Source organism: Lagopus leucura, unplaced genomic scaffold, assembly GCF_019238085.1.
Source record: "Lagopus leucura isolate 7727_CA_CO unplaced genomic scaffold, USGS_WTPT01 Super-Scaffold_100026, whole genome shotgun sequence".
In the NCBI taxonomy this organism is placed as follows: Eukaryota; Metazoa; Chordata; class Aves; order Galliformes; family Phasianidae; genus Lagopus; species Lagopus leucura.
The window spans coordinates 8,500,109-8,520,466 of record NW_024962277.1 but is presented as its reverse complement, the minus strand read 5'-3'; the positions used below and the strand labels follow the sequence as shown (position 1 = coordinate 8,520,466).

General features: G+C 51.8%; 1 protein-coding gene across 6 annotated transcripts; it reads left to right on the top strand.

Moving 5' to 3' along the window:
* The first annotated feature begins 173 nt into the window (after window positions 1–173).
* GLYCTK (glycerate kinase) lies at window positions 174–15,018 on the top strand. 6 transcript variants are annotated; one of them, XM_042880507.1, is made up of 6 exons: window positions 174–233; window positions 574–695; window positions 8,469–8,848; window positions 9,083–9,234; window positions 10,981–11,156; window positions 11,715–15,018. In XM_042880507.1, the coding sequence occupies exons 3-6, from the start codon at window positions 8,562–8,564 to the stop codon at window positions 12,615–12,617; spliced, it is 1,518 nt and encodes a 505-aa protein (XP_042736441.1). In that variant the 5' UTR covers window positions 174–233; window positions 574–695; window positions 8,469–8,561; the 3' UTR covers window positions 12,618–15,018. The 6 variants fall into 6 exon arrangements, with proteins under 6 accessions (XP_042736441.1, XP_042736442.1, XP_042736447.1 ...); XM_042880508.1 differs by lacking the exons at window positions 174–233; window positions 574–695 and adding exons at window positions 1,239–1,331; window positions 2,549–2,686; XM_042880512.1 differs by lacking the exons at window positions 174–233; window positions 574–695 and adding exons at window positions 1,314–1,331; window positions 7,400–7,466.
* Window positions 15,019–20,358: the final 5,340 nt, after the last annotated feature.

Sequence of the window (20,358 nt, the reverse complement as noted above, 5' to 3'; positions counted from 1 at the left end):
AGGGGCAATGCGGGGAGCGGCGGGGCCGGGCCCGCTCAGGCGGCGGCGCGGCGGCTCCTCCTCATTGTGTCCGCCATCTTGGGGCGCCGCTATAGGCGGGGCGGGGCGGCGCGCGGGGTATGCTGGGACGCCGCGCGCACAAAGCCTCATGGGAATAGGGAGGACGCGAGGCGGTCCGGTTCGGCCGCCATTTTGAAGGCGGCGGTGGGCGGGTCTGAGGCGGCTGCGCTGCAGTGCGTAGTGGCTCGTGCTGAGCTTGTATTTCTTCTTTGGGGCTGTTATTGCTGCGCCCCCAGCCCTCCAAAAAAACGTGAAGCGAAGCTTATAGCGCGGGGCTGGTGGGAAAAGCAGGGCTAAGTCAGTGAGGAAACGGGTTGGGGTTGCGGCCTGCTGGTGGGGCTGGAGTGTGTCCCTCTGGGGTGGGTGCTGGAGGGGTTGGCACAGAGTTTATCGATGCTGCCCTTGTTCTTGTCCCTGCTACAGACCCACCTCGTTTGAAAGACACGCTGACAGAATTCCGGCTTTTAAATGCCGTTTTATGTCATATTGTTACGTTTTTTTCTTCTATCTCAGTGCTTTTAATTCTGCATGCAGCCTTCAAACGGTACCACACCGATACAAGGGCTATGGCACTGTGGTCTTACAGCACTGACAACACGTAAAGAACCTTCAACAAAGACATCCTGGCTCTTCAGGTAGGTGCTGTGGTACAGACACCACTGGACTGTCTTTTTACCTGTCACAAATATTGCTACCAAGTTCTGTGTTCGTGTGTCTGTGCGTCTCAAACCTTGAAGTGAGAATCTCCCACTACTGTGATGATTTCCAGCACCCTCGTGTGTTAATTTTAGAAGAGTAATGGAAATATTTTGTTGTTTTGGTCTCCAGAAAACTTAAAAGCAACAAAGAAAACAATAAATAGCAAAAGCCAAAGTTGCCTGCGTGAATGTTAATTGCATTTTCCCTGCATCGGCTCCAGAAGTTTGCTTCAGATTAATATTGCCCTCTTGTGGTCAATCAGCGGTAAGGCTAGGAACTTTGCGGGGATGTTTGCACGTCATTTAAACACGTAATTATTTTATCTGCAGATAGCACTTAGTCAGTTAAACAAAAGTCTTTTTTGAGATGTCTTCTACTGCTTGTTTACTACTGCGCACCCTTGCAGGTTTTGGCACCTAGCCTGATTCACCTCTTCCTATTGCAATGTCAGAATGATTCACCAAGTTTTGTTCTGAAATGGATTCCGGATTTTAACGCCTGCGCCCCAGGAGCCTCCACAGAAGGCACTTTCATTGCTTCAAAGGGTCTCAGGTTCAGCTGCTCCACTGCAGGTCAGTTCAGAACCTACCATCGATTTTCACATAATAAAAGACTTTAGAGGAGGTCAGAACAGCGTGCCTCTTGCACACTGTAAATTGCATCAAAGCCTGGATCTGGGCCTGGAAGATGACTCACCAATACCACCATAAGACAATTTACTTCAAAACACCTACAATACTTAGCCAGGTTTGAGAGTTTTATAACACTGTGGGTTGTTGATTTGATATTTTGTCACTCCCCTTTTTATTCTTTCTTTTGCCTTTCTTCTCAATCGTTGGAACTTAGTTTGTCAGTTTATACCAGGCTGAAATTTATCTGGCAGGATAATTGGATCTCCCTGGAAAGTGTCACTTTAGGTAGGAATTGTAGATGATGTCCCTGCAAAACTAGTTAATAGAAAAAAGGTTTAATTGCTGCTTGAGTAATATTGATCAAATGCAGTCATTCTACCTATGTGTTTCTATATTAGGCACCACTGTAACTTGCACAATACAAACAGACCCATGCTTGCATTAGCTTGGATGGGTGGATGTGAATTTCCAAGAAATGTTTCTGGAAAGAGCATTACTCAGGTGAATAAATATTCCCTGGACTCTGTTTGGAGGGATGATTCTGTGTGAGTGACAGCTGTGTCTGAAGGCTTGTGTGGGGCACCTAAATCCTACAGTTCAGCATCTCTTTGTGGGCTCTTGAAGCTAAATGTGATGCTCTGGAATCCCTGCTTTTACAACATTTGACCTCAGAAGCGTAAGTAGGAAGGGACCTCTGGTGTCCTCTCCTCCTAGCATGGAGCCCATAGCTTCTCTGGCTGGCCTGATCCACTGCTGTGCTATCCTCCCTATAGGAACTTTTTGCTCATGTCTGATGTGAGCGTCTCAGGTTGCAAATTTTATACCAAGATCTCCTATCTGTTGCCTTCATAACCTCCCTTCAATTAGATGGAGCTACGATCAGGTTGCTTCTAAGTTGGTTGTACCAGTTGGTTCTCAGCCTGCCATGGTGCACGTGAATCTTGTCCCTGCAGCAAAACCTCACGCTTGCTGAGTTTATTGCAGTGCCTCTGGAAGGTGGCTCTACCGTTCAGTACTTTGGCACTTCCCCCAGGTTAGTGTTAGTGAAATATAGAGTTAATTAAAATTACTAAATAATCAGTGTCCTCAGATCAGTAGGGAAGCTGTGGGGTGAAATAAAACCCGATTGAAACCAGGACTTCCTTGTTCATTCCCAGCTGTCATCTGGACCCAGAGCCACTGATGTCTACACTTTGAGCCCAGTGATTGAGCCGTCTTGCAGCCAGCACAACAGTACGTTTAGCCAGCCAGAACTTCTTCAGCTTGCTAATGAGAGCAGTGTCACTGAAGTCAAGGTAGATCACGTCTGCTGCTTTCCCCATAGCCTATCATCTCAGCCTAGAGGGCAGGTGTAATTGTCATCCTGTGGCTGATTAATATTCCTTGCTTTTTCTCTTTGTGTTATTTTCAGCTAGGGAGCTCAAATTGTTTTTTGCTCTCAATTCCAAAGAGCATGCCTTTGTATTTTGCAGTACTGAATTTCGAGTCCTTTCTGTTATTTGAGTCCTCAAGGCTGGCGGCTTTTCATCTCCTCTAGAATACTATGATCCTTCCTCATATTCTAAATGACTCTCCACTTTGTGAGTTGACTCAGAACAGGGAGTTTGAGAAATTACAGCATGAAAGGAAGTAGACTTGGCATGGACTTGGCTTCAGGGTAGTACTGTTCTGCATTTAGCTACAGAAGGATTCTTAGTGAAAAATTTTTCTGCCCTACAATCCCCAATGCAAGGGAAAATCATTTCCAAAAGGTATATAAGGAGTGAAGGGAGTGTGACCTAGAAAAACTAGTAAGATGCATATGTCAAATACAGTTAATTTTTTTTACTAATGATACTGATCTATATATATAAAATGCTGAACTGAACACTTATCTTCTCTGTGTTCGGCCTCAGGCTACGTTCCTCATCAAAGGCAGAGAGACCCTGTTGACATTTTCCTAGTGAGTAAATCAGTCATGAGAGCAACATATTTCTTTTCTAAGAACCATTTGGAAAGCCTTCTATTAGAAATTAGGACTCCTGGGTTTCCCAGAGCTCAGCGTGTTCTTGAAACAAAGGTACTCAGACTCATTCCTACTTTCCCCCTCCCTGCCCAGCAAACCTTGTGTGCAGCTCTGTGTCTCCTCACGCTACTTCTGTGCACCACCATCCTCTCTCCCAGCAGGTGCAGCAGGAGCACTGTGGTGAGCAGGGGCAGAAGGAGCCCTCACCTTGTTTCCTGCACATCCATTTGTGTGCTGGGCTCCTTGTAGCAGGGCAGTGACCAGCTGGTCCATCCTAGCTGCAGATATTTTCTCTTCTACAAAATATGACTGAGGTGGCGCGGTAATTGTATGCAAATCCATGCGCAGACTAAAAAATTAATCAAATTCTGAAATTTTCATTTAAAGAGATTAGTCTTGAAAAATCCCCCATCTAATCCTCCCCAAGTAGTCACTTGGAACAAAACTTCACCGCTTTGTTTTCTTCCTGGGCTCAGTGCATCTCCTTGAACGTTTTCTGGTGATGCTTTTGGGACCATCTGGAACGTCAAGTCTGAGCCTGAGCAGGGCTCAGCAGGCAGATTAAATTTGATCTATCAAATGATAGAAGAGATGTGTCAGTAAGTGGGAACAGGGGAGTTGAACGCAGTAAAATCTCCGCTGTGCTGTACTTCATAGGTAAGCTCCCACGTGAAAAATGGAAGCCGTAAGCCTAGGTGAGTCTAATGGTAATTTACCTACCAGGAGACCAGAGGAACGCTGTGCAGCAAGCGAAAGGAATAGCAAGAGATGCTTACAACTTGCTGTATCTGGTAGTTTACTGCTGTAACAAAGATGTAATCTCTCTTTTATGGCTTGAACTCAAAGTTATTCTCCAGAGGATTGGGGTTTGATCCCTCGGGGATTCTGGAGTCCTGTAGCTCTGTATGCCATGGGCCAGCCACCAAGCACTGCCACACTGAGAGCAAACCATAGAGGTCCTGATGACATTAGAAATAAACTGCCTTAGAACCCCAAAGATCTCAATTAAATTTGACATCCCAGAGCATCCTCAGGCCTTGCAGCATCTGAAACACTGGGGCTGTGTGGTTGAATCAACCTGCAGCAACCCAGTTGCCCCAACTTTAAGAAAACCACAAGCCTGTGATGCAAACCCTCAAACAAACCTCTAACTGCAGCACCCAGAACAAGTCTGCTTTGCTCACTGGTGGGAGACTAGGCCCTAAAGGGGAATATTTTTCAATATTTTTCCACCTTTCAAATACCTGCTATGGAGCAAGGCATTGGCTCCGTTTTCTCTCTGCACAGGCACAGGCAGCTCGTTTGTGCACTCTTTCCCTCCCCAGCGTGACTCTGAGCTTCTGGCTCAGACTATTCCCCCCTGTGTCTATGCTTTTGGTCTCTTGCCACCATCCAATTTACCTGGCAGCTTGCCACCTGTCTGCCCCTGTGCTGGATTGTTTCTGTCTCCTTCTGACATTGGCTCCTTGCCTGCAGAATTGCTTTAATTAAAAAGTTAATGAAAGGTAATGCAAACGACTGTTTTGCCTGTGTTTTATCACAGTCCAGCTTCTCTCCCTCCCTTTTTCCCAGAGAAGGTAAAAATGAAGCGCTGGCGTTTTGCTGCTTTTTGTAGTTAGTGGAGGTTTCTAGTGAGCTTAGGAGGAGCTCTGTGAAGAAAGAAATTACAATGGTAATGCATGCAAACAAGTATGCAAATGGTGAACGTTATTCACCAATGGAAGCTGAGGAAGTTTTCATTTAAAGGGGATTAATCTAAGCCCCTTACAGCTCTCTTTGTAACAGGCGCTTCTCAGCATCTTTTTCCTCCTAAGATGAGTGTGAACCCCTGGAAACTTTCTAAAAGAATATTCCCCAACTGCCAGTTGTCCCAGGCAGGGACAAAGGGAAGGTGAAAAACCTCCACCTCATGCTTACAGTGTGTGACCTTGGATGCTCAGAGAGGAGGCCTTGTTCGCCCCTCTGTGACTTCCCTGAGAAACGAAGATCAGTGTGTGAAGCAATGGGAGTCACTTCAAGTCCCTTCTCCCAGCCTGGATTCCTCCCAGACAGCAGGGAGAAAAGGAGAATGCAGAAGTGTGAGGATGCTATTTCCCCACATGCAAGATACAGCAGCTTGCTGCAAGTCGCATCGTTTCTATACCCTTCATCTACAGAGGTAGTCTGAGAGCTACTATTTGGTTGTGTTTCCTTCCTATGCTGCCCCTCCCTCACTGTGGGGTGTTCAATTTTCTTGATCTTGTTTTTAAAGCCCTCGTGAAATGAGTATGGGGTTCTTTTTGAGTGTGCTTTTTAATATCTACAGCGAATTTCTTAGCACTGATTTATAGCTGTTCCTTGTTGACATTTAGTATCCAGTGCTTGAGATGTATAAATAAATTACATTAACATGGATTTGTGACATCATTAGCAGCACGCCCATTCCAAGGGGAGCCTCCAGTGAGCCTGTGTGTCTAATCAGAGCTGTCAGAGAGCGGAGTTACAGCATGGAGACCTCCAAAGCTGATGGGTCTGTGCCAAATGCAGCTCTCTGTTGTGTTGTACAGCTGAGTAGCCTCTGGATGCAGGGAGATTTGCACCGGGCTTGCTCTGCATGTATACCTGTGCACTGAGGTCAGTGTAAGGGTTTCTGTGCAGATAGCATGCCTTAAGGCCTTCTGAAGCAGAGGAAAGATGCACACGTGCTGACTTCACCAGACTTTGGATCGGGTCTTGGTGGTTAAATTACAGTCCGAGTTCAGAGTGCAGAAAACAGATTACATGCCTGCTATTGTAGTGAAATGCTTTCAAGAACTGAGCAAGCATTAGCAGTATGTACACAAGTGCAAGATGAATTAAGCTGGCATTTATTTTTGCAGCTTCACCAGGAGAGGAGAGGATTGCTTTGAGATGGCTCGTGCCTGCTGTGTCATGTCTGCAGCTGGAGCTGAGCGGAGCCGCTGGGAGGCCGCGTGTGACAGGCTCTGTGGCTGCAGGTCTGATTTTGCTCAGCTCCCCTGGACTTCAGGGTCAGCCATGCACAGAAACATCAAGGCAGAGCCTATTAAAAGCTTTGGGGCTTCATTTTCTTAAACTTGCCATCTTAGTTTCAGCTGGGACAGGGTTGTTCACTTCAGAGTGTCTGATACAATGTGTTTTGGTTCTAGGTGAAGAACAATGTTGGTAGCATAACAGCGTTTGTAATTATTGCTAAACAGTGTTGTGCAGGGCTGAGGCCATTCCATTTCCTCACTGAAGAGTTGGGAGGAGACAGAAATAGGGCAGCTGCCTTAAACTGGCCAAAGAGATATTCTGTACTACACGACATTGTATGGAAGGAGAGTTTTGAAGGGGTGAGAGTTCATCTGGCTCTTCTTCTCACTGAGGGGGGCTGGCTGGGCATTGGTTGGTGAGTGCTGAGCAATTGTTTGTTATGTACATTTGTATATTCAGTCTCAGTTCCTAAGAGGTGCATGTCTCACTTCTCTGCTATTGGCACAGTTACTCAGGTCCTCGCTGTAGGAAGGCTGAGGCTCTGTGGTTTTTAAACTGCTTACAGCCCCAGCTGCCACGAGGTTTTGGAACTTGTTAATGAAGTGGTCAGGAACACTCTTACTCACCTCTTCTCAGGGTTGAAAAGACAGTCCTAAAGGAAGCAGTATCTAAAGGGAGTTTAAATAGGCAACTTATCTGCCCTGCGTTTTGCCTTTAAAATTTGTTTCTCATAGGCACTGAATCTTTTTTTTTTTTATCCAGCAAACCTGTGATCCACCACTTGGTTTTGTCTGCAAGTCCTTTTTTTCCAATGATTTCCAGCGTGTGCCCAAGTTCTATTGCCTGAGAATGTGCTTGTATGGAGATTTTCACGGAGCCTTTCAGTCTGTCCCCTGTCTTTGCAGGAAAATAAGGCAGATTTAGACCCAGAGGAACTGTTGGAAAGCTAGTTGGCTTAATGATTAACACATTGCAGTGCTGTGGGAGTGTTAGGACAAAGAGAGACCTCTGAACTTGTGTGTTCCCTCAGAAGAAGAGGCAGAAGCTGGCCTTGCACTGAAACACATCCGTTCAGTAGAGAGAGAATTAACTGGCAGGTAATTTGAATGTTTCTACAATTAAGAATATTGCCAGGGCTGCCTCAGCCTCCTGGCACCCTACTTTAATTGCCTACACCATAATTGCCGTGAGCTGGAGAGATGCAGATCACAGGGGTCCTTGGTTCTGAGAAACCAGCAATGAACTCAGTGCCAGCTAATGGAGGGAAGGAGTGCTGGGAGGGCATCAACAATGTGTGCTGGCAGGGGCTGCCTCTGCACTGTCTGGATGAGTGTTTGCCCTTGAGAAGCTGAGGTTCTGCAGTCCTTGCTCATATCTGTTGCGTTTAATTCTAATAGTAGACAGTGGCTCAGATGTGCTTTCACAGACCCAGCTGGGAACTTTGTCTGGATCTGAAGTCCTATTTGGGCTCTAAATATTATTTTAATGGATAATGAAGGAACTAAAATATAAAAGAGAATGAAGCCAGGTGTTAATTTGCTTTTTGATGGGGCAAACTCATTCCTGGTCTTTCCACAGCCAGCGAGGGAGCAGGCAGCTAACAAAGCTGTTGCTTTTCCAAAGTCTGAGCCTGATGCTGCAGGGGAGCACGGGGCACCACACAGCCAGAGAATGAGCTCAGCATTTGGCTGGCACATGGAAGAGAGTTCATGGAGCGAAAAGCTGTTCCACCCGGCCGCCCTGTTCTCTCCAGGACAGAGAGCAGCTTGCATGGTTTGGAAGGGTGTCAAAAGCTGAGCAAATTGAAATGATGGCTTGCCAGTGGCAAACATAGTGATGGAAAAGCTGGCTGGCAGGGCTCAGCTTCCCCGCAGGAGGTGATGGGATTGCAGGGGAATCAAAAGTTGACAGGTAGTTCGAATGTGATGCTGTGCTTCCCTCCCTACTGCCTGGGGTGTGGTGGGAAAACACAGCTGATACGGCACCTTACTGAAGAGAAAACAGGAGCTAAAATTCCGTGGTGCATAATCTGGTCTCATTGCTCTCCATGTGACAGCCCTGTCTCTTTTGCTAATGAAAACGGTCTCTTTCACTTGCAGGTTGGTTGCTTGAGGACTCGTCGGCGTTGGCAACGTGTGTGCAAGCCCACCCCAAGCAGAGCAGAGCGGCTCAGCCTGGCCACCCTAGGCAGCATGTCCCTCCGTGAGCACGCGCTGTCCCTCTTCCGCAGCGCAGTGGGCACCGTCCGGCCAGCCCCAATGCTGAAGAGGGCACTGAAGCTCCAGGGAGAGGGGTGCCCTCAGCTGCTGGTGAGCAGCCGTGCCTTCCCGTTGAAGAGGGACCTGTACTTGGTGGGGTTTGGCAAAGCTGTGTTGGGGATGGCGGCAGCGGCAGAAGAGATCCTGGGAGACCACCTTGTGCGGGGGATCATCAACGTGCCACTGGGCATCCAGGAGAGCCTGCAGCGAACGGGAATGCAGTAAGGGAGCCCACACGTGCACAGTTTGGGTGGGAGTAAACGGCCAGATTTGTCCTGTGTGGGTTGTTTCTGTGAACACCCTCGGTCTTTTCCAGCTGCCATTGCTCTGGTGCCCACTGTGTCCACTTTCCGTTCCCCTCTGGTGCACCAGGAGTGATTCTCTGCTGGGTGACAGCCTGGCTGCCTGCAAAGGTACTCGTGTCAGTGATGTGATTGCCTTCCTTTCCCGTGCAGGGAGATGCTGCTGAAGCCACACAGTAGAATCCAGGTCATTGAAGGTGCCAAGAACAACCTCCCTGACCCGGAGGCTCTTAGGGGAGCAAGTGCCATTCGGGAGCTGGCTGAGGGCCTGACAGCGGATGACCTGCTCCTTGTGCTCATCTCAGGTGGGGATGCCAGGGAATAGGCTGTGCTGAGTGCCCCTGCTGCTACAGCCCCTCCAGCTACTTGGCCAAATGCAGCTGTGCAGCAGGGCACTGCTGTGCTGTTCTGGCCCTTTCAGTGATTTCTCCTCTCCCTTCTCTCATAGGATTTTTTTCAGGAATGCAGCAGGGGAAGGCACAGGGTTGCCCCAAATCCTGGGGATGCAGGCTGGGATGGTGGTACACAGGCTGTCAGCTGCTCTTACCTTTTGGCAAGGGTGGCACTTTTTTCCTATCCCCTCCTTAAATCTGAAGATGCAGACTTAAGAGAGGCTTGGTTGACTCACAAGCTCTGAAATTGTTAATTTGGGACTGACCCTCCTTAGAGCTTTGCTTTTTCCCCTCACTTTTACTGTGGCCAGTGGAAATGAGGCCCAAGCCTCTGACACAGCTGCACACCTTGAGGGTCAGCCCTGACCACATCCAGGTGAACACCCCCAGGCCCTGAGCGTTGGGTCAGGATGTCCTCAGGCCCGGGGCTGTATTTGAAAGTGGATATTGTGCATCAGAGGGATGCAGTAACATTGCCACGGCTCAAGTTTGGCTGGGTGATTCAGGACAAAAGCAAGCAGGGGCTTGGAGCAGCTCTGCTGAAACCACTTGGTCTCTGCTTGGTAATTGTCATTGTATCCATTGTGGTTGCTGAAGCGTGATGTAGTGCAGAGAGCACAGAGCTGTTAGGCAGTCACCCAAGTAGCTGACATCTAGCTGTTCTCACTAGGGATTCCCTCGGGTGTCCTCCTGTCCTTTGGCTACTGGCATCTCCAAGAGACTCCTCAGCCCACCAGGACCTACCTGTGGCTCCTGGTGCATGTGCACTCCCACACAGCAGCCAGTCCCCAACTGCTGCTGCCTCTCAGCTAGAATCCTGGCTATTGACTGAAACCTAGGCATTTGCATTTGTTTTTCTTGCTCATCATGTTTTATTGATGCTGATTTGTCCCAAACCTCTGAGCAGATTTTGCCTTTTGACGGTAGCTATCAGCTGTACTTTTGTGCATGTTCACTCTCTACTCGCATTTTTCTCCTTTCCATTCTGTATTTTCCACCCATTTCACTTCACCATTCTGATCCTTTTCCTTACCTTCTTTTGTACGTTTCCAATGCCCACTTGTGTCAGTTGCCCTGATAGGATTCCCACTGATAGAACTGTCACCCTGGGTGTGCTTTGTTCTATGTTATTCTGTCCCCTTTTTTTTTCCTCCCAGACCTAGGTGTGTGCAGTTTAGGGGGGTGGTTTCCTATCTTAGAGCAGCCACAGCTGTTTTTTTCTATGCTCTGTGTTGAATCAATGGAACCAGCAAAACCTGCAGCATCTCCATCTACATAATGTTTCGTGCTCTGTGAGTCCTGAAGTGTGTGGTCCTGCTCATCCATCCAGGGAGCCCTTGAAAATGAGTGTGGGAACACACCAGCAGCCTGATATCGTGGGGATAGGAATTTCTGGCTCTTCTCTGTGGTACCCTGACCCAGTGAGATTTATGCTGTCTGTGTGAAGTGTACCTGACTGCAGGCATTGCTGGGCTGCCATGATTAAAGCCTGTTGGTGAAGGAAATTTCATTTGCCATTTCCTTGATCAGCTCTGCCTTCCCTCCACAGAGTGCTAGGGAAGGGGAAAGGCTGCTCCTGCTCAGCTACTGGACAGCCCAACTTTATTCCTGTCCCACTGTAATGTGTACTCACTGTCTACCATCTCTTCTGCATCCTAGGGGGTGGATCAGCCCTGCTGCCTGCTCCCATCCCTCCCATTCTCCTGGAGGAGAAGGAGAAGCTCACAAAGATGCTGGCTTCCCGAGGAGCTGCCATACAGGAGCTGAATGCTGTCCGGAAAATTCTGTCTCTGCTGAAAGGTGGAGGGCTGGCCCGCCTTGCATATCCTGCACAGGTAACCAGAGGAAACCTCTGCTTGCACAGAAGTCTGCCTCCTAAACAGTGGTTTAAACAACTGACCAAAGTGCTGTTTGTGCATTGTTTTGGGTTTGTGACTTCACTGAGGACCCAAACTCTCAGGGAGAGAGGTGGAGGAGGGGAATTCACACCTGGCCATCCAATTGCACCACTCAGCAAACCTCAGCCCTCACCCAGCAGGAGTTTCCATCGCACTGGTCATTGCTCTGCTCACTCCCATTCCACTTTCAGAACCTTGGCTCACCCAGAGGCTGTTCTCTCACTGGTGTGCCAGCTGAATCCATGCTAGGTTATCGGCCCAGGTGCAGTGGCATCTGTTTTTGTTCACTGTGATAGTCCAGCATCAAAGGACACTCAGTGGGTTACAGAAGAGCAAGGTGGCTCTCAGGGTACTTTAAAATAAAAAAGGCCCAAGATCTCCCCTTGTTTTGAGATGAAGGTAGCAAAGTGTAACTCAAAGCAGTGCACACGCCAGGACAGCAGTGCACAGCCATCCCTGCTTCTCACAGTAACCCACCAGCATTGCTCTTGGCAGGTGGTGAGCCTCATCCTTTCCGACGTGATTGGTGACCCCCTGGATATCATAGCGAGCGGGCCCACTGCCGCCAGCTCCCACAGCGTCCAAGACTGCCTTCGGATCCTGGCCAAATACAACCTGCTGCACAGCCTGCCCAGCTCCGTGGAAGCAGTTCTCTCCAGCTCTCCCACTAAGCCTGCTGCTGCAGAAGACTACTCCCACGTTTGCAACGTCATCATTGGGTCAAACATGTTGGCTTTGGCTGAGGCCAAGCGCCATGCAGAGAGCCTGGGCTATGCGACCCTGGTTCTCAGTGCGGCGGTCTGTGGGGATGTTGGCCGTGTTGCTGTGCTGTACTGCCAGCTGATCTGCCTGCTCTGCCTGCGCTTGGCCAGCCTTGGGGAAGGGCCTCGGGGCTCTGAGGTGAAGGAGAACCTACTGCGGCTGGCAGCAGAGTTAGACATCCCGGGTTTGAACATGGCTGAGTTTCTGCAGGCCCTGCAAGGAATGGAGCCCCGGAAACCGGTCTGCATCCTGGCTGGAGGAGAAACTACGGTTCAGCTTCAAGGAACTGGGAAGGGAGGGAGAAACCAAGAGCTGGCTCTGCGAGTGGGGCTGGGGCTGCACAGGGCACGGGGCGTTGAGGCCAGCAGCTTGGGCAGGTGTGATGTCGTCTTCCTGAGTGGGGGAACAGACGGGCAAGACGGGCCCACAGATGCAGCTGGGGCTTTCTGCAGCCCAGAGCTGGTGGCTGAGGCGCTGCAGGAAGGCCTCGATGCAGAGACCTTTCTCAGCAACAATGACTCCTATGCCTTCTTCAGCCACTTCCAGCGTGGACGTCATCTCCTGGTGACTGGCTTGACGGGCACCAACGTCATGGACATCCAGGTTATTTTAATTAGAGCCACGGACAGATCATGAGAGCTCCCTCTGCAGATATTCGGATGCATTTAATTAGGAGCAGGGGTAAATATGGCCATAAACAATGCAGATGAAACTACTTAAATTAGGGCTTGCTGTCAAGGGTGCTAATATCTCTGACAGAAAGAGTCCACTAATTAGGAAAAACCAAATCCACAGTAAAAGCATCGGGAACAGTCAAGCTCTTGTAATTGGGATTAGAAGAAGGTAAGGAGTCACACTGTGGATGTGGATGTTGCATTTAGCACTTCTGCAGAGAGCCACTACTGCTGTGACAGCTTCAGCTGTGGGTGAAAGGCATGGAGAAAGCGAGGCCGTGGCGCAGCTGCTGGAGAGAGCTCCCAGTGTGGTGTGGGAACCCCCTCTGATCCTGGGAGAGCCTCTGTGCCGGCAGGCTGTGTGTTAGGAGCTTTCATGGTGTTGTTTTCCAACTGGCCGGAAAACAGTCGCACATCCAGCCTGAGCACTGACCTTTCTTCTGTGCCGAGGCAGAAGTCGCTGTCACTCTGATTAACTCTGCTAATTCTGCAGAACAAAAGGCAAGGAAGCCTTCATGCTCAGCTCTCCTGACCCATGCTGCTGAGCTGATCAAAGGGCAAAGCTGCCAGAGCTTTGCTTTGACAAGGAGCTGCTCCCCAACCCTCTGAGAACACCGTGGTGCTGCCGGTTTTGCTGCTGACTGCCGTGCAATACATGGGAGAGCAGAGATGAGCTGGGTTTCCCAGGATGCAGGGCTGAATTTTAGCTGGGCTCTGGCTACCTATTCAAAGGACTTCAGCTCAGCAGCCGGTATGACCCAACACGTTCAACTCCTTTGAAAAATCTGCCTATTTGTCACAGAGCCTAAGTGGGAGCTGAGCTCCTTTGAAAATCCAGCCCTAATTTAATAGGACACGCTTGACTCAGACTCTTCCCAGACAGACTAGCCTGCTCCTTGTGGCTGATCTAATCTCGTGGCACAAATTCTCCATCCTGCCAGCACGGTGAGTAGTGTGTCACTGGGCAGCAGTGAGCTCCGCTCAGAGGATTGGAGGGTGGATTTCTGAGGAAGCTGTGCACCTCCTGCTTTGTTGTTTAAGCTGATATCTGACAAGTAGGAGCGTTGGCAGGACTGCCAAGGTGGCCAGCCCCTTCCCCTTGGTATCAGTACCACCCTGAGCCTGTGCCCACAGCCCGAGCTCATCGCGAGGGGATTTCAAACCCCAGCTCTTGGGGGTAACTACAATCCCACGTCTCCTTTGTGCTTCAGGGCTGAAGGTCTTCTGCAGCATGCCTGAGCTTGCTTGTGCTGGCAAGCAGCTTGGAGATCTGTTGAGGAGAGCTGCCAAGCGTCCTGAAGCTTGTTGGGGGTGATGGCACTGGAGAAGGCGCTTTGTGTTGGGTGTTTTCTCCAAGGGTCACCATTGGGCTTCAGAGCATTTGCCTTTCACTGTGTGCCTGGTGTGCCAGCCCTGCAGGCATGCAAGCCAAAATGTGGTCTGGGGCCCAGATGGACGGGCTGAACCTTGCCCCATAGTGCTGCAAATGCTTCATGTCTTAATTCTAATCAAGCGAATTCCAGAGTGACTCCAGCTCCAGCCATTCCCTGCCTTCTCCTGGGAAATCATTGAGCCACAGCATGGTTGGGATGGAAGGGACCTCAGCCCCCATCCCTGCCATAGGCTGGCTGCCCCCCAGCTTGGGACTGCCCAGGGCCCCTCCATGGCCTGGGACACCCCAGTGCTGGGCACACATAGCTCTGGGCAGCAGAGCCAGCACCTCACCACCCTCTAAAAATTAAAAATAAAATTGTCCAGAGCAGTTTCCTTTTTTTCCCCAAGAAATTTACAGTTTTCTTCAGAGGAACTGATTTGTTCCAAAATAACTTCACTTTCGTCATCTTTCTCAAACAGGAGGTTTTGGAAACTGGAGATCCGGGGGAATTGGCAGAGACAAATGGGTGTTGTGTTTGCCTTGTCTTTTCTTTTTCAGATGAGCAAGATAGCCTTGTCTTTCTTCTTTCTTCTCTTCTTTGGTGTCTGTTCTGTCAGGTGGGCAAAGTGAGTGGCCAGGCACGATGTTCTCCCCCTCAGCACCGTGCGTGCAGGCAGAGCTCCCTGCTTAGCCACCTCAGTACGTGCTGCACCTCTGGGAGAGGTGTCCTCATCCCCATGCAGAGGGCTGTGGGAGAGCCCAAGCTGGTCATGGTGGGGTGGGCAGGCTCTGCACAGTGTGCTGCTCACAGCCAAGCACTGCTCGTGGCTGGGAGAAGTATCGGTGCTATGAACGGTGCAAGCTTTTGGCAGTAAATTAAAAACCTTGGCTGCTGCCCTTGGCTCTGCTCTTGCCTCTTAGGAGGCATTAATATCACAGCTCCCCAGCTTTCCCATTATCACTTCATTAAGGATCCAATAATGATAAATGTGGATGGTTTTATTTTGCGCCGAGCCTGATTAATGGCTAATATTTCACTAGGTGTTAATGGGGCCCTTCTTTTATGAAGTGATCGGAAGGGGTCCGCCTTTAATCTCTTCCCCGAGCTGAGTAATTCCCACTATTTTCCTTAACGTGACAGATTTAATGCAAACCTTTACAGAGCGGCGGCGGCCTCCTGAGGAACTTTGAGGAGTGCTGCGTTTGGGGCAGCCCTCAATGCTGCAGCCGTTCCCTGGCTCCTCTTCCTCTTCTTCCTCCTCTTCCTCCTCCTGCATGCTCGGTGACACAGGGAAGCTGCCGCAGGACGGAGCAGTGGATGCCTTCCTGCAGCACGTGGGCTGCTCCCCGCTGTCGGACCCCAGCGCCTTGCACGGCTTCAATCCCTATATGAAGTGGGATGTATAATCACATAGGAATAAAAAGCCATACAGGACAGTGAGGCGCTCCATGCTCAGCCACGATGGACTCAGGGAGCCCTGTAGCTCCTTCGGGGGTCCGTGGGGAGGCAGAGAAGCCCTGTGCGAAACAAGAGGTGCATTTCAGCAGGGTGACCGCTTGCTCTGTGTTAACAGAGCCCAACCCCTGCACCAACCTGAGTCCGGCATCGCTGTCTTATCCTGGAGCATCCCCACACTGTGTCTGCTTGTACCACTCCCGTTGTTTCAGCCCCAAACACCCCCCTGCTGCAAACACAAGGTGGGGAGGAGAAGGGGCTCACCCCACAGCCATCCCCCTGCATTGGAGCATCCCCATGCGTTCCCTCGCTGTCTGGCCTGGTAGAAGAGGAGTGAGCAGATCCAGGGAGCTGTCAGCGCCCGGCACGCTGCTGTCAGTGCAAATCCCCTGGCAGCCCATTAGGAGCAGCTCCAGGCTGCCTGCAGGAGCTCTTGACAGGAGGCCAGACACCGGCGTGAACAAACACGGCTCCTCCGCAACGAAGGTGGACGTGGGCGGAATGAAGCCGGGGATCGGTTCCCCAGGGTCGCTGCTCTTTGATGGATGCTCATGGAGTGCAGGACCAGAGCGAGCCCTGGGGCACGGCGGTGCTGGAAACCCACCCGAAAGATACGCACTGAAGGCTTCCGCACCTCTGTTCCACATTGCAGCATCACCTGCAGATGTGCTGTGCCACCCAGGGCCCCGTCGGCCCTTAGGGAACACCACCGCCAATCCAAGCCACCATGCGGCGGCACCAGGAGGCTCTGATCCTCAAATCCACCCCCAGGAACCCTCCTCCATCTCGGGGTCCAGGGAAGCAGCTCTTTGGGGTCTGTGATTGCTTCTCCAACATGTGGGACAGCAGGCCAAGGGGTCATATGGAAAGCTGTGCCCGTGAATCACTGCACCCAGGCTGGGTAGGAACACCGACGGTGCCGTGTTTGGGAGTAATTACTCTCCACGAGCGTGTGAATCATTAGCTATAATTGCCCTAATAAATAAAAGCCTGATAACTTCAGTGTCTGGCTTCATCCGCGAGCTGCTGGTGGAGCGAGCTCAACCACATAAAACCAGGAGTGGAGGGAAAGCAGAAAGAGCTGAGCTTCAAAACCACGGCTTTGCCCACGTTGACCCACAGGCTCTGTCCCGTGTGCGCCCACTGGCACTCAAGGGGTTTCCCTGTGGGGGCTGAGCTGGGGCACAACCTCTGCACAGAGAAGTTTCCATCACTGCAAAGCGGAGCAAAAAGGCTCTGGGGGTGGCACTGAAGTTACCCGCCTGCTCCTCCCCTGGGGAATGCTGGAGTGAAAAAATAAAGCCGCCCCGCTCCGAGATGACATATGGAAACGAAGCAGAAAGCGGCTTCTCCACTTAAAATGTCATCACAGACTTTGTTCAAAAAAAAAAGAAGCCTTCTCAGAGTGACATTTTAAGGGGAAATGTTGACTTAAAACCAGAAAGAAACCCCTCAAACCACACAAGGAACCGTTCTAAGCCGCGCTGAGCCTTCCTGCATGGAAATCAATATTTTTGCAGCAAAAAAAAAGAACACAGAAAAAAAAACCCCAAAACTACTATCTCAAGTAAATGTGGATCCTTGGTGGATTGAATTTCCTACGGGACAAAACCAGCCTCCCTCTGCCCGACCCTGAGGAAGCAACGCTGTCCTGGTTCGTGCTGTGCCATGCTGTCCCGTGCCATGCCATGCCCTAGTGTGCCATGCTATGCCATGCCATGCCTTGCTGTGCCATGCCACCCCCTGCAGCCCTCCCACTGGGGCAGGTTGACCAGCAGCAATCCGTGCTCCAGCTCTCCCCGCGCCGTGGTTATCGCTGCCTGCCTTGTGTTTTTTTAATAACCTGCAATATGAGAATGCTGCCCTGGGGAGCACGGGGATTATTGTCAAATAGCACTTCCTATTCGCTGGCCTTCGAGGGGCCGCATCCAGGTGGCACTGCTGGCAGTGCAAAGAGGGACACAAATGGGAGGGCTGGGGCTGGCCAGCACTGCAGGCCACAGACAGGCACCACAGACCCTCCCAAAGGAGAGCCGGGTGGCAAGGGCTGTGGAATCTTAATTAGCTTTTCAAAATTAAGGAATTGGCAGCCAAACAAACAAACAAACCAGAGATGGTGGCTCCGGCTACCTCTCCTGATCCCCAGGCAGTGAGCTGCCAGCACAAGGGATCTCAGCGTCACAGAGTGGGGATGTGGGGACATGGGGGACGTGTGCCACCCCGCCAGGAAATGGAACCTGATGGGATGGGACTGTGCAGACATATGGGGTCAGCAATGGGGGGAAGCACAGCACTGGCACCCTGTGCCAGTAGACCATGGTCCCAAGCAGCAAAAATTCATTCACATGTAACACAGTACACATGCAGAACATGACCCTATAACACGTGCCATGTGCCACAGGTGCCTGACTCACCGGGACCTGCCTTAAAGCCCCATCCCAGCCCTCCTTGCTGCTTTTCCCTCCCATAAGCTCTCCTGGAGAGGCAGCAATGGCCGAACGATGCGCACAGCCACCGGAAGTTGATTAAGTCCTAATTAATTGCATTAAGGTCAGCCAATGTACTCTGCGAAGGAAGAAACCCAATAATTAAAGTCCATGTGGGGCACACTGCTGCCACCAGCTCTGCGGGCAGCAGGACGGCGCTGGGCTTGGCAGGGCATGGCCAGTGCCACTCACTGTCACACGGGGATGGGGACATAACCAAGTGCCACGCATGCAGCTCTCAGCACCAAAAAGCCAAGCACCACACACGTGGCTGGGCAAACGGGTGATGCCAGCTCCCAGCAGGTGACAGCCACTCTCCACATCCCACCTTGCTGCAGCCCAGCAATGTGAGCTGGGACTGTAGTGTGACATGGGGACAGCCCCTTCGTGTCGGTGCTGGTGGCGGTGAGTACCTCCATGCCCGCTCCATCTCTTCCTGCAGCAACCTCAGTGATGGCACTTCCATGGTCCCAGCTGAAAGAAATGAAGGCCAAGGTAACACGCTGCCTGGCCCTCTTTGTCTCAGGAATAACAGCAGCGTGAGCCCCCCGGGGCTCTGCAGATTGTAGCTTCCAGAGACGGGTGGATGCAGCTGAGGAGAGCTGGAGCTGAGCAGTGCCACCCCAATATCACCCACACCCACTGCCCGTGGTCCAGTGCCCCCACGGATGGCAGTGCTGGGGCTGAGGCTGAGCCATGGATGTTACAGGGAGGTTTGGCATTGATACGTTCACCCGGCCAGCTCTGAGCACAGCCCTTCTGATCCAGGGGGAGCAGAGACCGAACTGCACACCCCAAAGCTGTGCCCGCAGCAGCCAGAGCCGTCACCGCCATCCTCACTGTGATGTGTTTGCAAACCACCCCCAGCCCCGAGTGCTGCTGGAGACACACGGGAGTCACTGTGTGCAATGCTGCAGCTGAGCCTTGAGTCACCCTGAGAGTCAACACAGGGGGAACAAACAGCAGCCCCTCCATCCCTTCCTACCCACCTCCCACTGGTGGCTGCCACGTCCCCACGTGTCCCCCTGGCACCGTGTGAGGCCGAGCTCCCACCCATCCCTACCTCCTCACTTTCCAGGCACAGGCTGCTGCCACCAGAGCCACTGTGCCCACAGCCCCACTGCCACCTGGGCTGGATAACAGGGCCAGAGGTGGCAGCGTGGCCATGTGGGGTGGCCGGATGCTGGGTGCTGCAGCACAGCAGGGATTGCTGCTGCCACACCATGCGGGGTGGCCGGCCCTGCTGTGGTGCTGCAGCCCCCAAGGCCCCATGGAGCATGGTTTGGCACGCTCTGCCCTATGGCTCAGGCCCACCATGGGAGCTTCATAAAGAACATCTTGGGATGAGGCAGCAACGATTTGCAGAGGCGCCAAAGCATTTGTGCCCCCCAGGTCCCCACGTCACCTCTGTATGGAGAGGGAACCTCCTCATGGGAGGCACCACACAATGGAACCACGGAACTGCAGTGACCTCGAGCTCCTCCAGCGCAGCTCAGTGTCCTCGCTCACGTCTCCCGGTGCAGTCGCCACACCGTGCCCGGTGTCACCCCATCCCCGGGGACCCCCCCCATCCCGCTGCCATTCACAGCGTCCCATTGAAATCCCAGCGCCGGGCCGGAGGTAGCGGCACAACCACTGCTGCTGATAAACACGGAGATGGATTCCGGCAGGAGACACCTGAGATGGTGACACGAAACCGAGCACCTCCCCGAGGGCCACAAAGCAGCCTCTGTGTGGAGACGCGGGCGGCACCAGCCCGGATCCGTGCCTTCACCTGGCGTTAATCCTGCTCAAAGCTTTGGGAAACGGGATCCCCTCCTGGGGACGCAATGCCCTATCAGAGCCGCGTGGAAATGGGAAAAAAAAAAAGCAAAGCCGGACCTCCCCCCCACCTCCCATCCCGGCCATGCAGACAAAGGCAGAGCTGGGCGCATGGAAGCTCTCTCCGACCCTGCCGGACCCCGGCGATGGGGCTGGCCCTGCACGCAGTCTGGCAGCACTCGGGGTCATTTCGATGCCAGCGCGTTGTCCCCAGGGACGCTGCCGTCCCAGGGAGGTTGCGTGCATTCGTCGGGGTGACAGAGCGTCCCCAGTGCTGGGGAATCAGGGCTGCTGTTGGCCCCCGCTTTGGCGGGCAGCATCGCTCCCCAGAGGCTCCGCCAGGGCCAACTTTACAAGGGAAGCTTTTATTATTTTTTTTTTTAAATGCTTTTTTTTTTTTTTTTTTTTTTCCAGCTGAAACAAAGCCGAGGGATCGAGCGATGAGAGCACGGGTGGGAAAACAGGCCGGGAGGGGGGAGGGAAGGGGGGTGGAGGTGGGAAGAAAATACCAACAACCCACAGATCCTGCAACAAGAGGGACGGGGGAAAAAGAAACCGGAGGCTA

Coding starts and splice junctions, on each gene's coding strand:
- GLYCTK (XM_042880507.1), top strand. CDS start 8,562: ATGTCCCTCCGTGAGCACGCGCTGTCCCTCTTCCGCAGCGCAGTGGGC. Junction 9,235..10,980: donor GCTCCTTGTGCTCATCTCAG/GTGGGGATGCCA, acceptor TCTGCATCCTAG/GGGGTGGATCAGCCCTGCTG. Junction 11,157..11,714: donor GCCTTGCATATCCTGCACAG/GTAACCAGAGGA, acceptor TGCTCTTGGCAG/GTGGTGAGCCTCATCCTTTC.